This window comes from Nesoenas mayeri, assembly GCF_963082525.1.
Source record: "Nesoenas mayeri genome assembly, chromosome: 5".
Classification (NCBI taxonomy): Eukaryota; Metazoa; Chordata; class Aves; order Columbiformes; family Columbidae; genus Nesoenas; species Nesoenas mayeri.
In genome coordinates this window covers 24329240-24351088 of record NC_137548.1, presented here as the reverse complement: position 1 = coordinate 24351088, position 21849 = coordinate 24329240, and the positions used below count along the sequence as shown (strand labels likewise).

The 21849-nt window shown below is 54.6% G+C and overlaps 1 protein-coding gene across 1 annotated transcript; it reads left to right on the top strand.

The window, feature by feature from the left end:
• Window positions 1–6070: 6070 nt before the first annotated feature.
• TMEM63C (transmembrane protein 63C) lies at window positions 6071–17705 on the top strand (the record flags this gene model as incomplete). The annotated part of the gene is made up of 22 exons (XM_080345574.1): window positions 6071–6268; window positions 6641–6720; window positions 7593–7680; window positions 9656–9693; window positions 10111–10253; window positions 10553–10604; window positions 11022–11130; window positions 11558–11631; window positions 11737–11817; window positions 11949–12069; window positions 12199–12332; window positions 12562–12684; window positions 13198–13351; window positions 13914–14020; window positions 15150–15236; window positions 15741–15806; window positions 15918–16080; window positions 16294–16399; window positions 16615–16782; window positions 17059–17174; window positions 17340–17411; window positions 17493–17705. The coding sequence occupies 22 exons, from the start codon at window positions 6071–6073 to the stop codon at window positions 17703–17705; spliced, it is 2493 nt and encodes an 830-aa protein (XP_080201700.1).
• Between the last annotated feature and the right edge of the window lie 4144 nt (window positions 17706–21849).

Sequence of the window (21849 nt, the reverse complement as noted above, 5' to 3'; positions counted from 1 at the left end):
GGATCCGAAGGACATGACTCTAAGAAGGAAGAGCAAAAGGAGACATGGGCAGAAATGCCTTGGACCCCCAAGGGGTTTTGAAGGGCTGTGTCTGTGGTCCCATCTCCTCTGTGCTTGTCTGTCTCAGGGATGGATGTGGCCCATGGGGTGCCTGATCTGCCGTGCAGCAAGCTACGGGTACAGAGAGGTCACCATGCTCTTTGGTGCCAGAACTGCCTCTGCCAGGCCATGTGCTGAGCTCAGCACAGGGTGTTGATGAGCCTTTTACCAGCCCGAGGTCATTCATTAGCTGTGCTGAGTCAGTGGCAGTGGCTCGGGTTTCCTGGCCTTCCCATCACTGCAGTCCTGCAAGGTCGGTCACTGCAGTCCTGCAAGGTGGGACACCAAGGGTTTGCCTCTCCACCTAGTCCTGGGCACACCAGGGCATGAACTTGAGCTTCCTGTGATGGTGGTCCTTGTTTTCACCTCCCGCAGCTTGGCCATGTCTCCTTGAGAAGGAAGAAGGATGCAGAGGCAGTCAAGTAGTGGTGATACTTGCTTTCTAGGAGGCATGGTCTAGCTCCTCAGCCTGGCTTTCTGCCAGCTTTGCATGGCCATGGTCAGCCCCATCAGCAGCCCTGTACCCCAGCTGCCCATCCACCAGCCAAAATGAGTAATGCCCTCCCTGCCAGAGGGGGAGGCCGAGCCTGAGTGAGCGCTGGCATGCCGAGAAGCCTGGCTTAGTCATCTGAGTGCTCCCAAGACTTTGTTTTGGTGCTTTGCTACTCCAGCTGTCTGTGAATCTCCTAGCAAATGAGTTTGCTGGCAGGGTGCTTCAAGGGAAAGACAAATTCTGAAAAATTGCATTCACATAAAAGAAATGCCTTATTTGTAATTGGAAATCTGATTCTCTGGATTAGTGCCCACCCAACCAGAGAGGAGAAGCATATGCTGGTGTATCAACAAAACAAATAGGGCACTGAATATTCAAGGCAAACCTTACACACTGGAAATGTTTCATAGAAATTATTCAACAAATCACTTTCAATGGCAAATCTCATGCATTCACTGTCCATTCACAGCCACTGCAAAGAGGAGAAAGGAGGTCTGCCTTTCTCTAGTACTCTGCGTGTTTTCTGAACCTATTTTACCATCTGTTCTCTAAGTAAGACCTAGATTGGGTAGCCCATAAATCATGATTTCTGCTTCTATGTTGTTGCTTCATTTTCCCAGCTGCAACCCTCTCCACTCCTGTGTTTCTTGATTTGCCCATCACTGTTGCTCCTTTAGGACAGCAGCTGCTCTGAGGGTCACCTGTCTGTGGTTTAGCATCTGGAGGCACTGCCTCATACACAGCTAACACCTTCTGGAGGCAAAGGCATCCACTCAGCTCAGTTATGCACAATAATATTTCCTCTTCTGGCCCTTAAAGACTGGGAAAAACATGATGGCAGTGTGTAGCTGGAAACAGGAACTGATCTGGTGATGCTGTGGGGTTTGTTTGGTCCTTTAAGATATGATTACAGAGTGCTGTCACTGGAGTATTGCAAAATGCTGACTTACCCATCTGGTGTGAAAATTTAGCTTAGGTCTTTTAACAGTGATTATAAGTCTGAACTAAAGTTTCCATGTGGTCTCTCGCTCTGTATACCAAGTAAGGTATCTCCTCCAGTTTGGAGGGGGGTCGAATGTGTCCTGAAGGTCTGAGTTCAAGCTGTTCCTGGTACACGTGAACAGAAAGCTCTACTCTCTGCTTCTGCTGCATGTGCTGTTCCTAGAACATTTACATGATTTACTTTTAGCTGGTTGTTCCCAATGGTTATTTTAACAGTAACACTGCAGCTACATAATTTGCATAAGCTTTTCTAAGAGCAGCACTATAAAAGGTGAGATTAACTGGAACAAATGGTCTAGAAAAGTACTGGTTTGGGTATTTGGAGGTGGGTTTCCATGGGTATCTGGGGATGAAGAGACCAGGGAAAAGGCAGAAGAATCAGCTTTAGAGGAGCTGTGGTACACCACAAGGGCTGCATTAGAGACCTGAGCATGATGTACCAGCTCCTTTCAGCAGCAGAGTCGGTGGTGCCTAAGAGCGAGGGGACAGAGCTAGACTGCTGGCTTCAGGTGTCTTCTGCTCCTGAAATTTTTCTGTGCAGTAGGATTCTGGCATTGAAACAGCAATGCTGGGTCGAGAGGCGTGGACCAGTTGGGCTGGGTGGGTGAAGGCTTGCATTTGGGAGGCTTGTGGGCAGGAGAGCTTGAAACAGGAGATACCAACACCATCTCCAGGAGGAACCCATTGTTTTTGACCACCAGGAGTGAAATATCTGCTACTGGGAGAAAGGGGCAGCAACAAGGGCTTGATAGGGAAAGATTATCCTTACCAGTCTCTGTGAAAATCCCCCTCACCCCACCATCTTCTGGGAGGATGTTTTTTCTATGAGTGTGAAGATGGTGCCTAGAAACAAGCTGCAGGATCTTAACACTGGGTTGTGCAGTCATGGTGGCAGAGAAGGGACTCAGGGGTTGCTAAGAATCTCCTTGTTTATTTACTGAGGGTCCAACAGCTCCCTCAGTCAGAGACACTACTTGTTAACAAAAAGGTGATGAATTATTTAGCAGCTGAAAATGCCAGATGGTGATGGCTCTGCTGCTTACAGGAGGAGAGGAGGGAGGGAGAGGCACACATGGGGAGAACAGATTGAGAGCATCTCCGTAGGAAAGGGCTGACCCTGGCTGGAAGCCCCGGTGGCCCCGGTGGTTTCACAGCTGCCTGACAGCAAGCAGGAGGCAGGAGGGCCAGCGCAAACAGCAGCCACTTGTCAGAGTTGCCCACTCATTTCCCATGGGTCTCCTTTTGTTGGAGTTCCCTCTTCAGGGGTTGTTATCCCAATGGGGCCAGGCTTGGCCTTGAGGTATGGGACTCCTAACCCATTCTGGGAGGAAGGCCATGACTGGAGGCACAACAGGGAGGCTTTGCCAGCCCATCCCTCAGCTGACACCTGACTGCAGGGATGGTGCTTTAGTCCCAAGTCTTCTGGAATGCCCTTTGGAGCAGTATCAGCATATCTCAGGTGACCTGGAAGTTCTCTGGGGAGCCACACTAATGGTCAGCTGTCCCAGCCTGGGCTGTGATGTCTCCAGACACCATGGACTGGCCAGACCAAAATGCATATGGCTAGGGATCTCCAAGGAGAACTGAAGATGCTGTAGGCAGCATGGGCAGATTGGGAGCAGACACTGAAGCCCATGCTGCAGGTGACACTGCATCACATGCACAGTAGTAGCGACTGTCATGGGACTGCGTGTCCTAGGGATCTTGATGCCTGGAGTTCAGTGGCTTCTGACATCCCTTCAAGGCATCTATGCAGGTAGCCAGATGCCAGCGTAACCCTGGAGCAGGGTGAGCCTCAGGCTCTGCTAGTCTCATAGCCTTGGTCTAAGCATCCCAGCCACTCTTTGGTTTCCGGTGGAGATTTTTCTTTGGGATGGAATGTAGGCTTCAGAAGTTAAGAAAATAAAAAGTCACCATCTCTCTGTGTTCAATTTGGAACCTGCAGGCGTCAAAACTAGTTCTTAAGATCTTAAACTCTCTCGAGAGTTTGGGTTGAGAATCCCTTGGGAATCCCTGGTGTCCATCTGAGTGCATTTGTCAGGCTGCCAGTCTTTTTCTTTTTTTTAACTTTTGGATTTTTTTGGTCAACTCTGTGTTTGAAAGCCTTGCTCTTTCTCAGTCTTTCTCAGATGAGAAGGTCATAGAGAGTCAGTATGTCAGGCATGTAGTCTGTGTCAGCTCCTGTCTCAGCACCCCTTTCCTTCCTGCTGTGTTCACCTGCAGAGTGGGGGTGTCTGGGCTCCTCAGGAACTTTAGGACAGGACTAATCTCAAGCAGGAAGCTGCATGGTCTGAGAGAGAGAGGCTGAGTCTACAGCAGTGCACGTAAAACCACGTGTTGCTGTAGTCTCCCATCTGTCACACTGACACAGTGGAAGTAAATGTTTCCCAACAAAAGCAAATCCATATAGAGCTCAGGAAGATCCCCTTTCTAAGCTGAGGCATTTTGTTTGTGCCTCTTCTCTACTCCCCAAGGGCCTCTCAATCAGGTTTTCTTTGGATGTTGAAGCAGAGCTGATTCTGTTTGATCTTGTTGGGAAAAAACAAACAAAAAAACAAGCATAAACACTTTGCACCTCCAGGTTCCCGTAGGTGCTGGCTGCCTTTGTTTGCGCCCTCCTCCACTGCTTAATCACACCATGGCTCCTGCTTCTCTTCCTCAGTCCTGTCCATGTGGGCTATGAGCATCCTGCGGCAGGGATCACCTGTGGTTGGGTGACTGCAGGGGCTGCAGCAGCATCCCAGTTGTGCCCGGAACATAGATAAAAAGGAGCGAGAGGAATGAATGCCCAGTGGGCTTGAATACAAAGTTCACAGGAGTGTATGCCAATGGGCATGATGAGGTTTCATGTGACCTTGGCACTGCCCATGATACACTGGTCACAATATACTGTGCTCAGCATGTCTGCAGGGTGAGGCATGCACGTAACTCCTTGTAAACTTTAGGCAGGCCAGAAGATCTGATCAGGAGCACAGGTCCCTGAGAATAGGGTTGTAGAATAACTGAGGCTGGAAGGGACTCCTTGGAGAGCATCTGATAAAAGCCCCAGTTCAGGACTGGGCCAACTTCAAAACTATATTTGGTTGCTCATGGCCTCCAAAGACAAAGTTTTCTTGTCTATCTGTTCCCTTCACACCCCAGTAACCTTCCCCTCAGCAAGATCTTCAGCCCTCTGCTTTTCTCTACTTAAAAAGTACTAGACATCCTAACTCAAGAGACTTTTCAGAAGAGACATTAGGAGCCCAACCTCTTTGCCATTTTGAAAAATCCCCAATGACCTGTTACTGGACCATCCCAAGAACACCCTGAAGAACCCCCCACTGTCTCAGGGTGTCTCTCACCCCAGCGATGCAGTTGGTCTCACCGCAGCCAGAGCTGTCCTCCTCTGAAGGCCACAGAGCTCTCCAGGCCCAGGAGCAACCAGGTGATGGTGCTGGCAGGGGCTCCAAGGGATGGAGACATGGCAGGGATGCGAGGAAGCAGGACTCTGGCACTGTTGTCCCCACCCTGTGTTTGTTAGTATTTGCTGTGCTGGTTCCCTCTCCTCCTGCCCTCATGGTGAGTGCAGGGGCTGACCAGCACTGTCCTGGCATGCAGGTCTGTGCATCCCTGTGAGCAGCAGCCGCACTGGCTCATGCTGGCTGCTGTAGGGTCTCATGGGTCCCAGGCACTGCAGGTTTAGAGAGGATCCTCTTCTGGTTAAAGCATGGTGGTAGGAACAGTTTTGGAAACAAGCCACAGTCTTCACCATTAATGGCTTTAAGTGTTTCCTGCCAATGAGGGCCGTAGCCTGCAGTATCAGCTTCTGGGAAAGTGGGGGGAACCTTGGACTTTAGGGTTTTGAGAAGCTGCTTCTTCTGAAGACTTCAAGATATCAATCAATCAATCAGAGCCAGAGCAATCCTACTCTGGTAAAACGATGGAAGGGAGGTCCCACAACTCCTGAGTCACTCAGACTGTGATGCTGGAGAAGAGAGGGCTGGGGAACGTTCCACACGAGTAGATATCTGGGTGTGGGGAGTGAAGCAAGCACAAACCCAGCAGCCCAGTTGTTGGCATCATCATTGTTCTTATTCTCAGAAACTCAAGCAAATGCTTTGGCTCCTTGTTCCTACCTGCTGACCACACCAGGGTGGCCATGACTCAACTCAACTTCCAGGACTGAAGGGGAGAGGTGGTGAGAGACCTATCTCAGGTATGATGGAGACAACCACGTAGCATGGGGTTTAATGGGGTGGGGAAAGGGAACAAGGTAGCTGTGAGATTTCTTCAGCAACATCCCCTGCCCTGCATCCCACAGGCCCTCCCTGGGAGAGACTGAGACTGGGGAAGCTCCAAGGTCACCAGCCAGCCTGCTCCCCTCCCTGCCCTTAGTGAGTTCCTCAGACCTCACTAGAGGACCTGGAAGAGCCATGGTCTCTTTTCGAGCAAAGGCTTCTCCATCCAACTCCTTGCCCCTGTGTTGCAGGCACGACGATGGAGAGCGTGTACTCAGTGGAGCCGGCGCCAGACGGTGCTGGCCCCACGTCGCTGGACGTGCTCAGCTTCCTGGACACCCTTGTGAACAGCACGGAGGAGCAATGCTTCAGTGCCCGCTCCCGCAGCACCGTCCTGGAAGGGCTGCCATTCGGTGGCGTGCCCACTGTGCTCGTCATCAACTTCATCCTCTGGCTGGTGAGCGGGCCAGGAGGGTGTCACGTCCATGGGCACTGCAGCCTCTGGCTGTGGTGTCAAAGACTGGCTGCAAGCATGAGTGTCTGCATTACGGGCGTGCTGACAGCCACATCTGTGTGCAGTATGTGCATCAGTGTGCCCAGCTATTTGGGGGAAGGGACTTGAGTGCCAGGGACCAAGAGCTTTGCCCACGTGATGGTGGGCAGCAGGTGGTGGTGAGATCACAGAGCAGGAGTAGTTTGGCTTGAGGCAAGAATTTTGGATGAGCTTGGGCTCATGAGTGGGAAAATGTAAAGGAGGCATGTGGAGAGACTCCACAGGGTGAGACTCTGCAGCAAACCCCTTTACCTTTCCTCTTCCCTCTTCTTCCAGCTTCTCCTCCTGGTCTTCTCCTGCCTTCGAAAAGCAGCTTGGGACTATGGGCGCCTGGCGCTACTGATGGACAATGATAGGTAAGCAGGATTGAAACCCCATGGGTGATGGCTCCAGCTTCTCCAAGAGGGCTGGCGAGAGGGCCAGCACTGTGGGGTGGCTCATGGAGAAGCTCAGCAGATGCCCCATCCCTCCTTCCCACTGGGAGTGGCCTGGCTGTCCTTGCCTGTCGTGACACAGACACTGTCTGTTGCAAGGAGAAGGAAGCCCAGGCCAGCTTTGGTTCCTTCTTGCAGGCACCATCTGGTGACACTGGTCTCAGTGCCAGGGAGGGCACTGTCCTGGGAAGAAGAGAGGCCCAAGAGCTACTTTGGAGTGGGGACTGAGCCGCTGCCTGTCCCCCTGCTGCTCCCTCAGGATGAGCAGGGCTGGCTAGAGGAGGAGGCAGAGGGAGCAGTAACGCTGTTCCCTCTCAGTAGGGAACCTTCCCTAGCCCATGCTTCAGGCTAGGTGCAGAATCCCTCGAAAAATACTGGTGTCACAGTGAAAGGAGAGTCCAGACCAGATTTACAAGTGGGCTGTGCTACCCACAGCTGCCTGCCAGCCAGGACATGGCTTGCCCTGGGCAGCATAGCATCTTTTTTTTTTTATCTACAAAGCTAGGCAGCCCACAGGAGCAAATGCTGTAAAAGCCCCTCTCATACCTTCTTCCCTCCCCAGCTTCTCTTGGGCCAGGGCCACAGAAAAGCCACAGGGACTCACCAGTGCAGTGAGCGCAGCCCCTGCCCCAGGTCTGGGAGTAGCTTCTGGTCCAGCCCCAGTGCAGTATATGGGGAGGGGGGGACATTTCCCAGGCTGCTCTCCTAGGAGAAAATTCTCCGAGTGTTCTCATCCTCTCCCATCTGTTGCTTCTCTCCTGCCTCACCCCTCCCCTCCTCTCCTTCCTGCAAAGTTTGACGTCACTTTTCTACGGAGAGCAGAGTGAGAAGGAGAAGTCCCCATCGGAGAGCAGCCCCCTGGATGCTGATAACAAGGACATGGTGAGTGCTGGCATCTATCCTGAGTGGCAGCTTGGAGGGGATGCTTCTGGCAGGGCAAACACCTCCCAGCTATGTGGTTGTCCCTGCTGGCTGCAGGGACCTAGTCAGGTGCATGCCCAGAGCCTTTCGGACCCCAGCAGGACACAGTCCTCTGGGTCACACCTACAGCTCTGCTCATGTGGTGGGCTGGAGAAGCTTTCTTTTCTTTCTCTCTATGGCATCAGGCACAAAACAGGTTTCACTGGAAACAAGCATTTTGCTGTTTCTTTCTCTTTTTTGGCAACAAAAGTTCAAATATCAGTCACTGGTCTGACTATGAAAAAATGACAGAACTTATTGAAGAAAACACTAGGCAGGAAAGGTAAAGAAGCAAAATTCTTGCAGGTGAGCAAGGGGCTTGTTTAAAGGCTTGGTATTGGATGCTCTGGCAAATGTATATTGCTTATTAAAAAATAAGTGAGGAAGACCACAGGGAATGCCAGCACGTCTAAAGACCAGATTAAGGGAGATTATTAGAAGTAAAACATTCTTTTAAAAGTCAAGCTGTTCCCAAATGAAGAAAATCTAAACTCTGCCAAGTTAGATGTAAAATATGCTAAAGAGGGAGGGAAGATGGGTTTGAGGAGAAATTTGTAGAGAGCACAGAAACAAGTACGAAGTTTTTCTTCACACATGAGGAACAGTGCTGATAGATGTTGAAGATAGAAAACACTTGCTGGAGGAAGCGAGAATGTGGTGGGAGAGCTAAATAAGATTTTAGTGCCTGTATTCAGTGAGGAAGAACTTGACCAAATTCCTGCCTGGCAGTCCTTCTCTGCAGGGAAGCATCGGAGCACCCCTCCAGTGGTGCGGTGGGAGGAGGAGGTTGCAATAAAAGCAACCTGACTAATTCCTGTTGCTGTCACAAATTCCGAGGAGCAGGCGTGGGACTTCTCATCCCAAAACAAATAGCCAAGCTATTGTCTGCAGCATGCAACCTCTTTCCTGCATGTGAGCATCCTAGAGAGCTGGGAATCAGCTAATAAATGCTGGCTTTTCAGTAGGATTTATGGAAAACCCAAGAAATTACAGCCCAGGAAGCTTGGGGTCTGCACTGACAACCTCCCAGACATGATTCTCCAGAGCAGAACCTTGGAATGGGGCATAGGAGGGGAGTCAGCGCAGCTGTGCTAATGGGATGTCTGTCCCCTGTGGAGCTGTCGGGTGTGTGGGGACACCTATACCTCTGAAGCCTCCCACTGTGATCGATCAGACAAAGCTGGGCTGTGAGGTAGGAGGGAAGTGCCTGGCTTGGGTAAAGTGGGGGAATGGAGAGGAGGAAGAAGCTGCCAGCTCTCCCAGGGCAGAGTAAGGGAATCTCTCAGGGGCCTGACCAGGATCCCTCCCATCCAAGGTCAGTACAAACCCTCCAGAAAGAGGGCAAAGACGAGGGCTCCACTGGCCAAGTGTTATTCAGTACAGTCATGACAGGGAAAACTGCAGAGAGACTTTGAACTTGAATGAACTCCAGCGCTGGTAAAACATAACCTAACACATAGGGGAGAAAAACTCAAATATTGCATGTGCAGTGACAGGGAATGAGCTATTACACAAGATCTTGGCGTTGTCCTGTATCTCTGGCACTGCAGTGCCAGCTCAGCGCTCTTTAGTGGTCAGAAAAGCACATTGCATGTTAGGGACTGTCAGGGAAGGCACAGAGGAGGGAGCTGCTGGTAGGTGGGAGGAAGCCTGTATTATAGAAGTGTTCCATGTTTCCCACCTTTCCTGTGGCAGCTGCCTTTGGCCACCGCTGCAGACAAGCCACTGGACTGGACATCCTGGGCACACGACTCCTGGTGCTGCCTTGTTTGCTCAGCCTGTCGGCCCTGGACACTGCACCACCTCCACACACATTCCCAGCATGGGCCATGCCCCTGCTTCTCTCTGGGGAGGTGGGAGTGGTTGCCCCTGGCTTATCCTGACTCTTTCCTTCCAGGGATTCTGCTCCTGGCTCATTTCTATCTACCAGATGAAGTAAGTGTGTGGCCTCAGCATTGCAGCTGTGCCCCATTGCTGCCCACCCCTGGGGAGCCAGTGCCCATAGGTCATCAGTGCCCATGCATCACCCAGAGCTGCTGGGACCAATGGATGAGAAGAACCCTCCTAAAGCATCCCCCTGAGCAGAAGGTTCACCTCCGCGTTTCCTCCTGGCCCCTGACTCCTGTCCCAAAGGAAAAGGCTTTAACCTCTTCTGGGAGGAGCTGGTCCTGTAATGGAATAGCAGCCTGAGAGTTGTTTGTGTGCACAATTCCCTGCTTGCCCAAATCCCATGTGCCACAGGCAGGATACCATGAGTTACCATGGGTTGTGTGAGGCCAGAGCAGCCAGTGTCACCAGGGCAGGAGATGGTGGGGAGGTACCACCAGCACTCACCACCTGCCTCTCCCCCAGGGACGAGGAGATTCAGAGCAAGTGTGGGATCGACGCCACCACCTACCTCTCCTTCCAGCGGCACCTCCTGGTCCTGCTGATGCTGGTCTGTGTGCTCTCTGTGGCTGTCATCCTGCCTGTCAACTTCTCAGGAGACCTCCTGGGTAGGTGCTTCCCCAGTTGTGGATGTCTCAGGAGCATGGCACATCCTTGTGCCCAGCACCCTGCCCTGGGAACAGAGGGCAGAAGGACCCCTCTATCAGGAGCCCCCATGTGAGCAGGAACCCATCATCAGCTGTGGGATGGAAGAATGCAAGAGGCAGGGAGCATCAGGGTCGTGGGGGGCTTGGCAGGGACCTGGGAGATGGAAAAGAAGGGGGCAAAGACCAGAGCTACTCACCCTGCAAGCAGGGACACACACTGCACTGGGTTCCCATAACCTCCTGCCTCTCTTCCCCTGCAGGACACAATCCCACCCACTTCGGCCGGACGACCATTGCCAACATCCCAACGCAGTACGTGGTTCCCATGTTTGGGGGGGATGTGGGTGCTGCTGCTGTGGCGGATGCTGCTGGGAGTGCTCAGACATGGTGCTCATTGCAGTCCCAGAACAGGGATGGGTCCACATGAGCAGCGTCCTCCTTGTGGTAGCCCCGTATCTGCACTGTGCACAAGCATAGCTGCAGTGAGCAGCCTGCTGGCACTGCTCGCTGCACCCCGCTGCTGAAAGGGATGCTCTGGGGGACTCTGGGCAGCCTCATTCTGCCAACACTCTATATGCTGCCCCTCTCATCCCTGGGGTAGGGGTCCAACAGCTGGCTTGGGGAGGTCCCACTGGGCAGTGGGGGTGGCTGTGGTGAGGTGCTAAGCACCAGGCTGGTCCACATGCCACATGCCCACCACAGACCTACTGATGCCCTCTTCCCCTCCAGAGACCATCTCCTGTGGCTGCACAGCATCTTCGCCCTCATCTATTTCATCCTCACTGTCCTCTGCATGGCTCACCACTCCGTCCACCTTGAATACAGAGAGAACGAGAAGGTGAGCAACCATCCTTCTTCCAGCCCTGCCTTGTTCAACGCTAATGGATAACTGTATTTTGCAGAAAGGGTGGTCTCAGTATGCAGGGAGAGCTTTAGAAACAGCCTGGGACTGGGCAAGCAGGGAAGGATAAGGCTGATTTTCTCCATCTTCTGGAGAAAGCTTGGCAGCCCAGAGGCAAACCTGTCTCTCCTGCTGCCCTGTCTTATGAGACTGAAGCTCTGCTGTGTCTGAGTGGTGGCAGTGTCTGGCTGTGCCCTCAGGTGTGGGAGTGGGTGTTGAGGACACCTGTGCTGACCAGCCTCCCAGGTGGCAGTCAGTGCCTTGGCATTCCTCTGCCTTCCTGGTGGTTGGGTGAGCAGGATGGCAGTGAAATGGCCCTCAGGCCCCCACCCACCCACCCCTTCTGCCCCTTTTCCTCCCCTAGGTTGCTCGGACACTGATGGTTACCCACATCCCCAAGGAGATCACAGACCCTTCCCTTATCATAAAGCATTTTCAGTGAGTAGCGGTGTACCGCAACCTTGCCAGGGTGGCTGGCAGGCAGGTGGCAGGGGCTGTCCACGTCCCCTGGCTCCTGGTACCACCATATCCCTGTGCCTGCAGTGAGGCGTATCCCAGCTGCACCGTGACCAATGTCCAGTTCTGCTTCGATGTGCGCAAGCTGATGAAGCTGGATGCAGAGAGGTGAGTGCATGCAGGTCCTCCTTCCCTCTGCGGGTGGGTGTTCTGTTCCTGCCCAGAATGTTAAGGGACCCAGTCTGTCTGTTTGTCTGCTGCTGCCCAAGTGACCTTTGTCTCTGTTGGCTTCCTGACAGGCGCAAGGCAATGAAGGGACGGCTTTACTTCACCACCAAGGCACAGAAAGAGGGGAAGATCATGATCAAAACCCACCCCTGCGCCCGCATCTTCTGCTGCCGCTTCTGTGGCTTTGAGCAGGTAGATGGGTGTGAGCAGAGCTGTGGGCAGGGCTGCAGGCAGCACATCTGCGCTGTGAGCAGGGCAGAGCACAGCAGCTTGCCCGTGCCACAGCCCGCGAGTGCAGCAGAGCCCTGGCTGCTCCCGCAGGTGGATGCCGAGCAGTACTATGGGGAGCTAGAGGAGAAGCTCACGGATGAGTTCAATGCAGAGCGCAACCGCGTTACGCTCAAGCGGCTTGACATGGCCTTCGTCACCTTCCAGGATGAGCGGATGACAGCTGTGTGAGTGCCCCTTGGATGTGCCAGCAAAGGCACATCTCTCAGCCTTGTGGACACCGCCACTGGGGCACCCTGCTGGCTCCTCTGGCCAAACTCAGGCAATGTCTCCACTGTGCCTCTGCCTCCTGGAGAGATGGCCACTCTCTTGAGGCTGCGGGAAGGGTCTCATGAGAAGGGTAGGGGGTTCTGAGCCCTCGGTCAGGACCCAACCCCTGGCTCCTTCTTCTTGCAGGATTTTGAAGGACTACAGCTACATCCACTGCCGCAAGCACCCCCAGCAGTCCTCTGTCACCACCGTGGTCAAGTCACACCACTGGGGAGTTCGCTATGCTCCTGCACCCAGCGATATCATCTGGTGAACCCCCATGGCAGGAGAGGGAGGGAGGGCGAGCAGCTGAGGGGAACCCATACCCATAGCTATAGGGAACCCATACCCATAGTTATAGAAAACTCATATAGCTGCAGGGAACCTACAGGTATGTGCCCATACCTGTAAGCTGTCTTCTCAGGGTGGCAGGGGCTGACAATCCCTCCTGTGGCCACAGCAGAAGTCACCAGGGTGACTGGGGTTATCACCCTGTGGGTGGCAGGGCTTGGCCAGGCAAGGTTTGGGCTGATTGCCAGGCTCTGATTTCTGCAGCCAGACTCCAAAGCTTCCTGGTGGCATGGACTGCAGCCACACTGGTCCTGGGGCTCTGCAGGTATCAGCCCAGCAGCACAGGATGGGGGAGAGGTTGAACTCCAAGCAGGGACTGCCAGGATGGTCAGTATGGGCAGTGGGGGGTAGAACTTCGGGGAGCAAGGCTAAGAGACCCGGGACGTGTTTTTTTACTCCACACCATGTCTGAGTTGTGCCTTCCTCTCACAGGGAGAATTTGTCGGTCCGTGGCACATCTTGGTGGGTGAGATTCATCCTCCTTAATATCTGCCTCTTCGTCCTCCTCTTCTTCCTCACCACACCAGCCATCATTGTCAACACCATGGACATGTTCAACGTTACACAGCCTGTGGAGTACCTCAAGGTAGTACCTGGGGCTCTGTACCATCTTTCCCAAAGGGTCTCTGTTTTCAGGCTTGTCCGTGACAGTGGGAGGGCACCAGCTCTACACTGGCCCAAGAAGATGAGCCATCACTGGGATGAGCATTGATGAGAGGCAAAGAGAGGTCATGCCCTGCTTGCCAGCCATCCCCTTCTTGGTGTGCTTCCAGTGGCAGAGCCCTAGGACACTTGTGCAAACCTGAGCTTTGGTCCTGCTGTCCATGGGGGAGGGCAGGTTGTTGTCCATGCAAGAGGAGAGGGGTGGGAAGAGCTTCATGAGATGTTAGGAGCCACCAGGAGTACACCTCCTTCCTGCTTATTGCCCTGGGAGCTGTTGGGCAGGCATCAGGGCTCAGAGAGTGCCTGTGGTGCCTTTGGCTGGTCTCAGGCTCTTAGCTCCTGAAACAAATGCCCCTGCTCAGGGAGGTAATGCCCTAGCCTGCTAGTTGCACACACAATCATGTGCCAGGAGGCCCAGAGAGCTGCCTACAGCATGACTGAGCTCAGGCTGTCTCCTGAGGGGGTGTCTGGCATCTCTCCTGCAGAACCCCATCATCACCCAGTTCTTCCCCACGCTGCTGCTCTGGGTCTTCTCCGTCTTCCTGCCCTTCCTTGTCTACTACTCAGCATTCTTCGAGTCACACTGGACAAGGTAATGGGGTTGGCCCTTGTGCTCCCTCAGGGCTGAGGTGGGTGGGAGGAATCTCAATAGCACTCGTGGGACCTGACCTGCAGGGAGGCAGGCAGTGGGGTGACAGGTGCCCCCAGAGCCCCGTGAGTGTTGCTCTCCATGGGAAGAGCCCCATGTCCATGCCTGAAGGAGCCATTTCTTTGCCATAGCCATGAATGCTTCCAGGCTGCTGACAAAGGCAGTTGGAGCTGGTTTTAGGATGGGTCTGAAGAAGTTTGTGAAGGGGATATGTCGCAGTTGAGATGGACAAACAACATAGACCAAGTTCTTAAGTACAAACAGCAGTCTCCATTTATTGCTACAAATGCCTTTTTATATAGTCTTTACCAGTTCATGTGTCTTTTTGCTACTGGTTACAGCCTGCAATAGTAACATATCATTGGCTAATTTTGCTAATGTCAGTGTTATTCTTTTACTCCCATCTTTCTCACGGGTAGGCCTTAATATCTTCAAGGCTAATTTCTGTTCCCATACCCTCTGTCATGGAATCCACAGACCCACCGTAGTCTCCCACAGGGATGGTGTGATGGTGGACTGGCAGCAGCAGGGCCAGGGCCCTGACTCAGCCAGCACATCCCAGCTGTGCTCCCGGCCCTCCAAGGCAGAGGTAGAGGTTCAGGATGCTCAGTCTCCTAGCAGAGGAAGCTTTGCCCAGCTCCTGCAATGTGCTCACTCTGTCTTGACCCTTGACCAGCCCCCATGCCTGGTCTACTGAGTCCTTACAGGAGCTTTGTCACCACCTCTCTTCCTTCTCCTGGGAGAAACAGGGGCTCCTGAATCCATTATAGACAGCCAGCTGCTTCTTGTTGGGTGTCTATACCAGCAGGTGTAGGAGAGGGCAGGGATGAAGGAGGTGGGAGGTTGGGAGGACAAGAACTTTGACTACAGCAGATTTCCTCATGGTGACAACTCTCAGCTTGGGAGAGGCTTTGCAAGGCCCCAGTAGATGCACAGACCAAATGCATGTGGTTTCCTGGGGCTGGGAGTAGCTCTCTGTTGAAGAGTGAGACCCAGCCCAGCCTCTCCAACCCCAGCAGCGGCTCTACTTTGGAACAGTGTAATGTTCTTCTCTTGCCTCCCCTCTCCCTAGGTCAAGTGAAAATCAGCTCACCATGCACAAGTGCTTCTTCTTCCTGGTGTTCATGGTCATCATCCTGCCCTCACTGGGGCTGAGCAGGTATGGACGTCCCTGCGGTGCTGCTCTTCTTGCTCCCCGGCAGCCACGATCGCATCTAGGCCCCTTACCTCCTGCAATTCAGCCCCAAAGGGCTAAGGCCCCCCACTGCCACTGAAACCAGGCTCTCCGGTGAGGGAAGCACTTGCTATTTAGCCCTCCTGAGCTGTTCCCAGATGGTTATGGTCCCTCCTTCCCTATGGGGGAGGGAAGCAGTGCAGCTTGCCAGGCTGCCACAGAGGATGCAAGGTTGCCTTGCTTGGGGTCAGCCCTTCAGCAAATCCTGGAAGGACCAGGTCAGGTATCTTCGTAGTCCTGGCTCTAGCAAGCCTGACTGGCCATGGGGTCAATCACCTATGCCACAGTGGTTCAATGCAGCAGAAGGGGCTGCTCTGGCCATGTAGGGTCAGAGGATCTCGTCCGCCCTGGGTAGGGGAAAGTACATGCCCACTGGGTGCCCCACACATTGCTCCTCTTTCTGAGCTGCTCCTCCTCTCCCACCTCCAGCCTGGACCTTTTTTTCCGTTGGCTCTTTGACACCCACTTTCTGGATGAGGCTGATATCAAGTTCCAGTGAGTATCAGGGAGCTCCCAAACCTCCTGGGAGTGCCCAATGCCAGCCTCCCAGTGGCTCTCCTGGCCACCTGCCCGAGCATCCTCTCACCGTCTCTGTCCCTGGGACAGGTGCGTTTTCCTCCCAGACAATGGCGCTTTCTTCGTCAACTACGTAGTCACCTCCAGCCTGATTGGGACGGCCATGGAGCTGCTGCGCATCCCGGGCCTCCTCGTCTATACTGCCCGACTCTGCTTTGCCAAGTCTGAGCCAGAGCGGCTCCACATCAAGCGGGTATGTGGCTCTGGTCACCTCTAAACCTATGCGACCCCTCTCATGGCAGGGATGTGCTTGCTGGAAACTCAGGCTTTCCTCATCCTATGGGGACGCTTGTGTGGACAAGCCACCATGCAAGGGATGCTGCTGGCCCTGGCCCCATGGGACTGACGGTGTTGGGCAGCCTTTGCAGTGGCAGAGGCAGTAATGATGCTGTTGGTTGTGCCCCAGAGCCAAGCCTACCAGTTTCAGTTTGGACTGGAGTACGCCTGGACCTGCTGCATCTTCTCCGTCGTCATGACCTACAGCATCACCTGCCCCATCATTGTCCCCTTTGGTGAGTACGATCCTATGCCCCTGATTCCACTGGCCTTGGCTGTGCCAAGAGCAGCCTGTCTCAGCCACCAGCAATGACGTGGGAGCATGGGCTTCCTGCATGGTACAGGAGAGCACCCTTGGGCATCATCTCCTGGGCCTGCCCTGGTGCCCCTGTGACCTGATTGTCTTTGTCTCCATTGTCCTCCCTCCAAATGGCCCCTGTCCTCCCACTAGGTTTGCTCTACATGCTGCTCAAGCACATGGTTGATCGGTACAACATCTACTACGTGTACATCCCCACCAAGCTGAACCAGCGCCTTCATGTCGCCGCCATCAGCCAGGTGGTGGTGGCCCCCATCCTCTGCATGTTCTGGCTGCTCTTCTTCTCCATCCTGCGCCTTGGTAGGGAGAGCTCGGGGCTGCCGCCCACCGCTGCTGAGGGTCACATCTGCTGCCTGGGGGGATGAGCCGCTGCTGTCACCCCTGAGTTAGGCATAGCATGGAGGGTGGGAAGGGGGAAGGTGTGGTGGAGACCTGGCAGAGGAGACAGTCAGCTAGTGTTTTGGGAAGGGTGTTGGGTACTTGTTAGACCCAAAGCAGGCACCAGCTTGGGTCTCAGCTGGAGGTGCAGCAGGTCCTTGGAGGCTCATGTGCTGCCCCAGTGTCTCTGTGCTCTAGGTCCCACCCGTCCTGTCACCCTCTTCACCTTCGTGGTCCTCCTCTCCTGCATTGTCTTCTCCTTCTTTGGCCTCTGCCTGAAGAAGCTGCAGCCACGGAAGCCCTCCAGCTACCAGGTGAGCACGGTCATACACCTGTCCTGTTCCCTCACATCACTGCATTTCCTCCTCACCTTTCTGGGGGGTGTTTGCCATGGGAAGTCTGAGGCAGTGCCTGGCTGCCCCCCTGCTTCAGCTGGGGACCCCTAAACAGTCATTTCTTCCTGACCTCCCGCTCCACAGATGTCTGACCAGTCTGAGGGCACCTTCAATGATGTGGAGCGGAGCAGCGTCTCCTCCACTCCCAACTCCAATGTGAGTATCCCTCCTCAGCCCCACTGCAGCCTCCCCACCTCTCTCCCGTGGGCCCTGACCCCACACTGCCCCCCGGGGCAGCTCTTTGTGGCCACTGTCCTGCAGGAGCCTGAGCTGAGCCTGACGCCGGCAGCCTCCCCAGCGCACCAGTCCTATGGCACTATGGGCAACCACCTGGAGCCAGCAGAGGATGGAGAGGATGGGAGGCTGCAGAGCTTTGAGACAGAGCTGGAGACGGTGGAGGGCGAGTACAGGAGTGGCCCCGTGATGGAGAGCCAGGCCCGCTACCAGTGAGCATCTCTGCCACCAGGACAAGGACTGGCCATGCCAAGAGCAGAGGACATGCCAGAGGACAGGAAGGACCCTTCCCAGAACTGGTGGGGGCCATCTTGCTGAGGGGGCAGGGGGATGACAGGATTGATGCGAGGAGAAGAGCCCGTTGCATGGGAGGTGGTGGGAGGCTCTGCTGGTCCCTCATGCTGCCTGGACTGACTCAGTACCCCCTGTGCCCCCCTCATCCCCACCTGCCTCTTCCAGCCCATTGTGGGGAAGACAGGGTGCAGCGTTGTGGGGAGAGGGTCTCTCTGAGAGGCCATGCTCTGGGGGCAGGAGGAGGGCCCTGGTCCTTCCATGAGGGGGAACCAGCCCAGACAGCTTAGACGAATGTGCCCGCCACCATGCTGTCCTGCAGGTCCTTAGTAGTGCAGGATGGCCACCCCAAACCCTTGCTTCCCTCCCTGCCCACCCACTGCCTCAGTGCAGGCTCCCGCTCGCCCCCACTGCCACCCCCGAGGCTTTGCCCATTAAAGCAGGGACTGCTGAGACTCACGTGTGTTTGTGGGGGAGGTGAGTGCCCAGGGCTGCTCTCACATCTTCCTGAGCACCAGTGGCCCCTCCTCAAGCCAGGCATCAAAATGCAAGCCTGGCTGTTGCCTGCCCTCCCACCCTGTCCATCCACTGCTGCTGCACCATGCCTGTGCTTGGGGATCCTTGGGGAGGAGCAGGAGGTCAAGGGACAAGTGTGTTTAATGGCCGTGGCAGCAGTTCCCCATTGTCCCATGCTCCCCAGCAGCATCATCCTCATGGTCACACTCCCTAGGGCTGGCTGTGGGACCCTGCATGGCTCCATCCTATTGCAGAAGAAATGGCAGGAGGTGCTGGTGAGACCCTGGCCTCTGGGTCCTAGTCCACCATACCCTACCCTCGCCCACAAGCCACAGCTGTGGGATGCTCCCCCAGCAGCTGCCCCTCCTCAGGAGTGTGAGACCTGCTGTGAGCAGTGTAGATGCACCAGCTCCTGCTGGGGCAGCATCCCCAGGGTTTTCCAGCTCAGCTGCAGCTGCTGCAGAGGCTCCTGGGGTCAAGGGCAGATCCTTGCCCTGCCCAGCTTCTCTCTCACCAGGCTAGCTCACCTGGGCATGCTGACTCATCACTCAGCCCCACTTTGGCCTCGGGGTTGATTTGCCTGCTCCTGATTTTCCTGCTGGCTTCAGAGCAATTCCAGCTGCCACCCTAGGGCTGTACAGAGAGAGAAGGGACGATGACACAGCCCTGCTGGCACATGGGTTGCTGGCATAGGGAGTGCTGCTGCCTGAAGGCAGATGCTCAGCCATGGCACCACTCAGTGTTCCTGGTACCACTGGAGGCGAGGGTGTGGTGTGCCAGTTGGGGGGTGGTGTTAAAAGGCAGCCCAGCAATGAGCTGTAGGTCTTCATTGGACTTGTGTGGGCTCTGGGACTTCCCCGTGGGGGCTCCTGGGTCTCAGCTCAGCCAGCTGGCAGCCCTGCAGCCGCTGTCCCACCCACGCTCCTGCCTGCTGGGGCGATGGCTGCAGTGTGCTAGCTAGCGAGCAGTTGCCTTGGGGGGACCTTGAGCTCAGCTGCTCCCTCCCAACCGCAAAAAGCACCCTGGGTGGGGGCTCATAGCTCCCCACCCAGGTGTCCCACGGCTGCCCACAGCTAAGCCGCTGCCCTCGCTGCCTGCTCCAGGGGCAGCCCTGGCCGGAGTGGGTGGGATGCTGATGGCCTCTCTTTGGGTGGAAGCAAGTGCCTGCGAGTGGCACCGCATCCTCGGAAGCACAGGCTGCTGGTCCCATTGCCCTCGGCTGACCTGCTGTAGGAATGTGCCAGAGGTCTGTACCTTCTTGTGGTTTATTGCTATGACTGTGCCTTGAATAAAATGACTTCACCCAGCTGCTGCCTGATGTCATCACTCCTTTATGTCCTGCCTGGTGCCAGGAGAGGGGTGACCCTTTCTGCTGGAACCTGCAAAAGTACCCCAGCCCCTTTCCCCACTTGCAGGCTGCTTTTAGCTCTTTCTGGGGATGTCCTGCAGAGGCTCCAGAGGTGAGGAGACCACTGGAACACCTCCCTACCTCCAACCACCTTGCTGCCCACATAGTCCCCATGAAAGCAAACCCAAACAAGTAGGCAGAAGCAGCAAAGCTGCAGGAGCAGGGGATAACCCTGCTCTGTCCCCTTGAAAAGACTGGCACAGTCCTTGGCACCATCCCTGGCACTGGGGACAGGGTGCAGTCCTGGGATGGGAGTGTCTCTCCCCTGCCTATCCTCTGCCAACATTCACCTCACAGGCAGGACTGGCTCAGGATGCCACGAAAGGGGCACACACTGCTGGGGGTGGTAGTGGGAGAGTGGCCTGGAGCTCCTCTGGGACCACAGCAAGGACTGGGGATGGTGAAGGAAACCCATCCCAATCTGGAGATGCAGCACATCTTCCCAAAGCTTTCCCACCAGCAAGTCCCTGGGAAGGGATTGAACACCATTTTGGAAGTCTTTCTCTAGGTTTTGAGCAGAGAGCATTCTTTCACTCCCTTCCCATAGAACACTCTTTCTACCCAAATTCCTACTTGAATTATTTCCCTCTGGTTTCATTTGGTCTTTCCATGGTTCCCGTGAGGTGAGCCTTGGCCAACAAACCTGGTTTACAGCACACTGGGTGACCAGCAGCAGGTGAGCTGATACCATCTCGCAGAACAGAAGCAGCAGCTGAATAACCATAAAAGGATGTTTTAGGCTGATTGTTTAAAACTCCAGTTCAATGAGAGACTGTTAAACTTGGAAAGTAATGAGCAATCAGCAGCAGGATGCCTTTGCTAGCCCCTCTGCTGTTCACCCATTCAATTACAGTGCACAAAAGCTCCCAACAGACATTTGGTGCTGGATGCGTTCTCATGACAGTCAAGCTGGACTACACTAGCACTCTCTGTGACCAATATCTCCAAAGCTAGAGCCAGCAAGAAACCAATAAACCCCTTTCTCTCATCCTTGTTTTTTTGGCTTGCTTGCATCTTTTATATTAAGATAAACATAAGACAGCAGAAACAGCTGAGACTCACTGTTGTTCTTTATTAAACAGTAGAGCTGGGTATAAGAGGCACACAGACTATTTCGTTCTCTTAGGAGTTACACAAAACGTGGTACAGAAGAGGAGAAGTCAAGGAGCTGGGAAAGCTAGAGGGAGAGGGGATTGTTTGGGGCAGTAACACCCACACCCCACCCATTCCACAGGTGCCTGCTTGTCACACAGAGCCAGAAGGTTTCCCCTGGGACACTGAAGGCTGATGTCCCAGAATAAGATTGCAAAGAGGATGTCCCCATTCCCAAACCCTCCTGCCCTTTACTACACCATCACAGCCAGCACCTACCCCCAGCCCTGGCTCCTCCACCCTTCACTGCCTGGCATTAGAATGGGGAGGACTTCATCTGACCCAGCTGATGGAGTGAGCCATGGGCCAGGATGCACGACACCATGCTGCAAGACTGCAGGAGTGGAGCCTGGTACCACGGGGAGGACAGCAAGCATCTTACATGGCGATGTTCAGTGCCTGTTCCAAAACATCTCTCAGCTCGCCTCGCAAACACAGCTGGAGGGCCCCTTGCTTGCTGGAAGCCCAGGGATAACGCCAGGCCTGGTGGCAGGGAAGCAGAGCCCCATCTCACAGGACACCCCATCATCCCCTCCGTGGCATGGGGCTGGGAGTCCTCAGCTACAGCTGCAAGGAGTGGGCAGCCCTCTTCTGCCCAGAGTGGAGGACATCTGGGTGTAGGAGGAACTTGTCTCTAGAACAGTACTCTCTCAGCCCCCAATGTCAGGCCCCTCCTGCCCTGAAGGAGCAGCAAAGAAAGGTGTTGCATGTAACTGAATACTTGCTGCATGTCCTTGCCCTGGGGCTAGTGATGGCTGTTCTGCTGGTTCTGACTGTTGCACAGCAACTTCCCCAAAAAGGTGAACTCTTCTTCGAAGTGCTGGGATTTTTCCTGGCAGATGATGTCTTCTCACTCCTGTCCTGGCACAGCACTGCTGCACACATCTAACTGGGTGCCTTGCTTTGCTCTGAAGCAGCTGTGTCTCAAGTATGGCTGGAAGAGACTACTAAAAGGTGGAGAAACTCTGCAGATGGGCACTGTGTGCAGCTGGG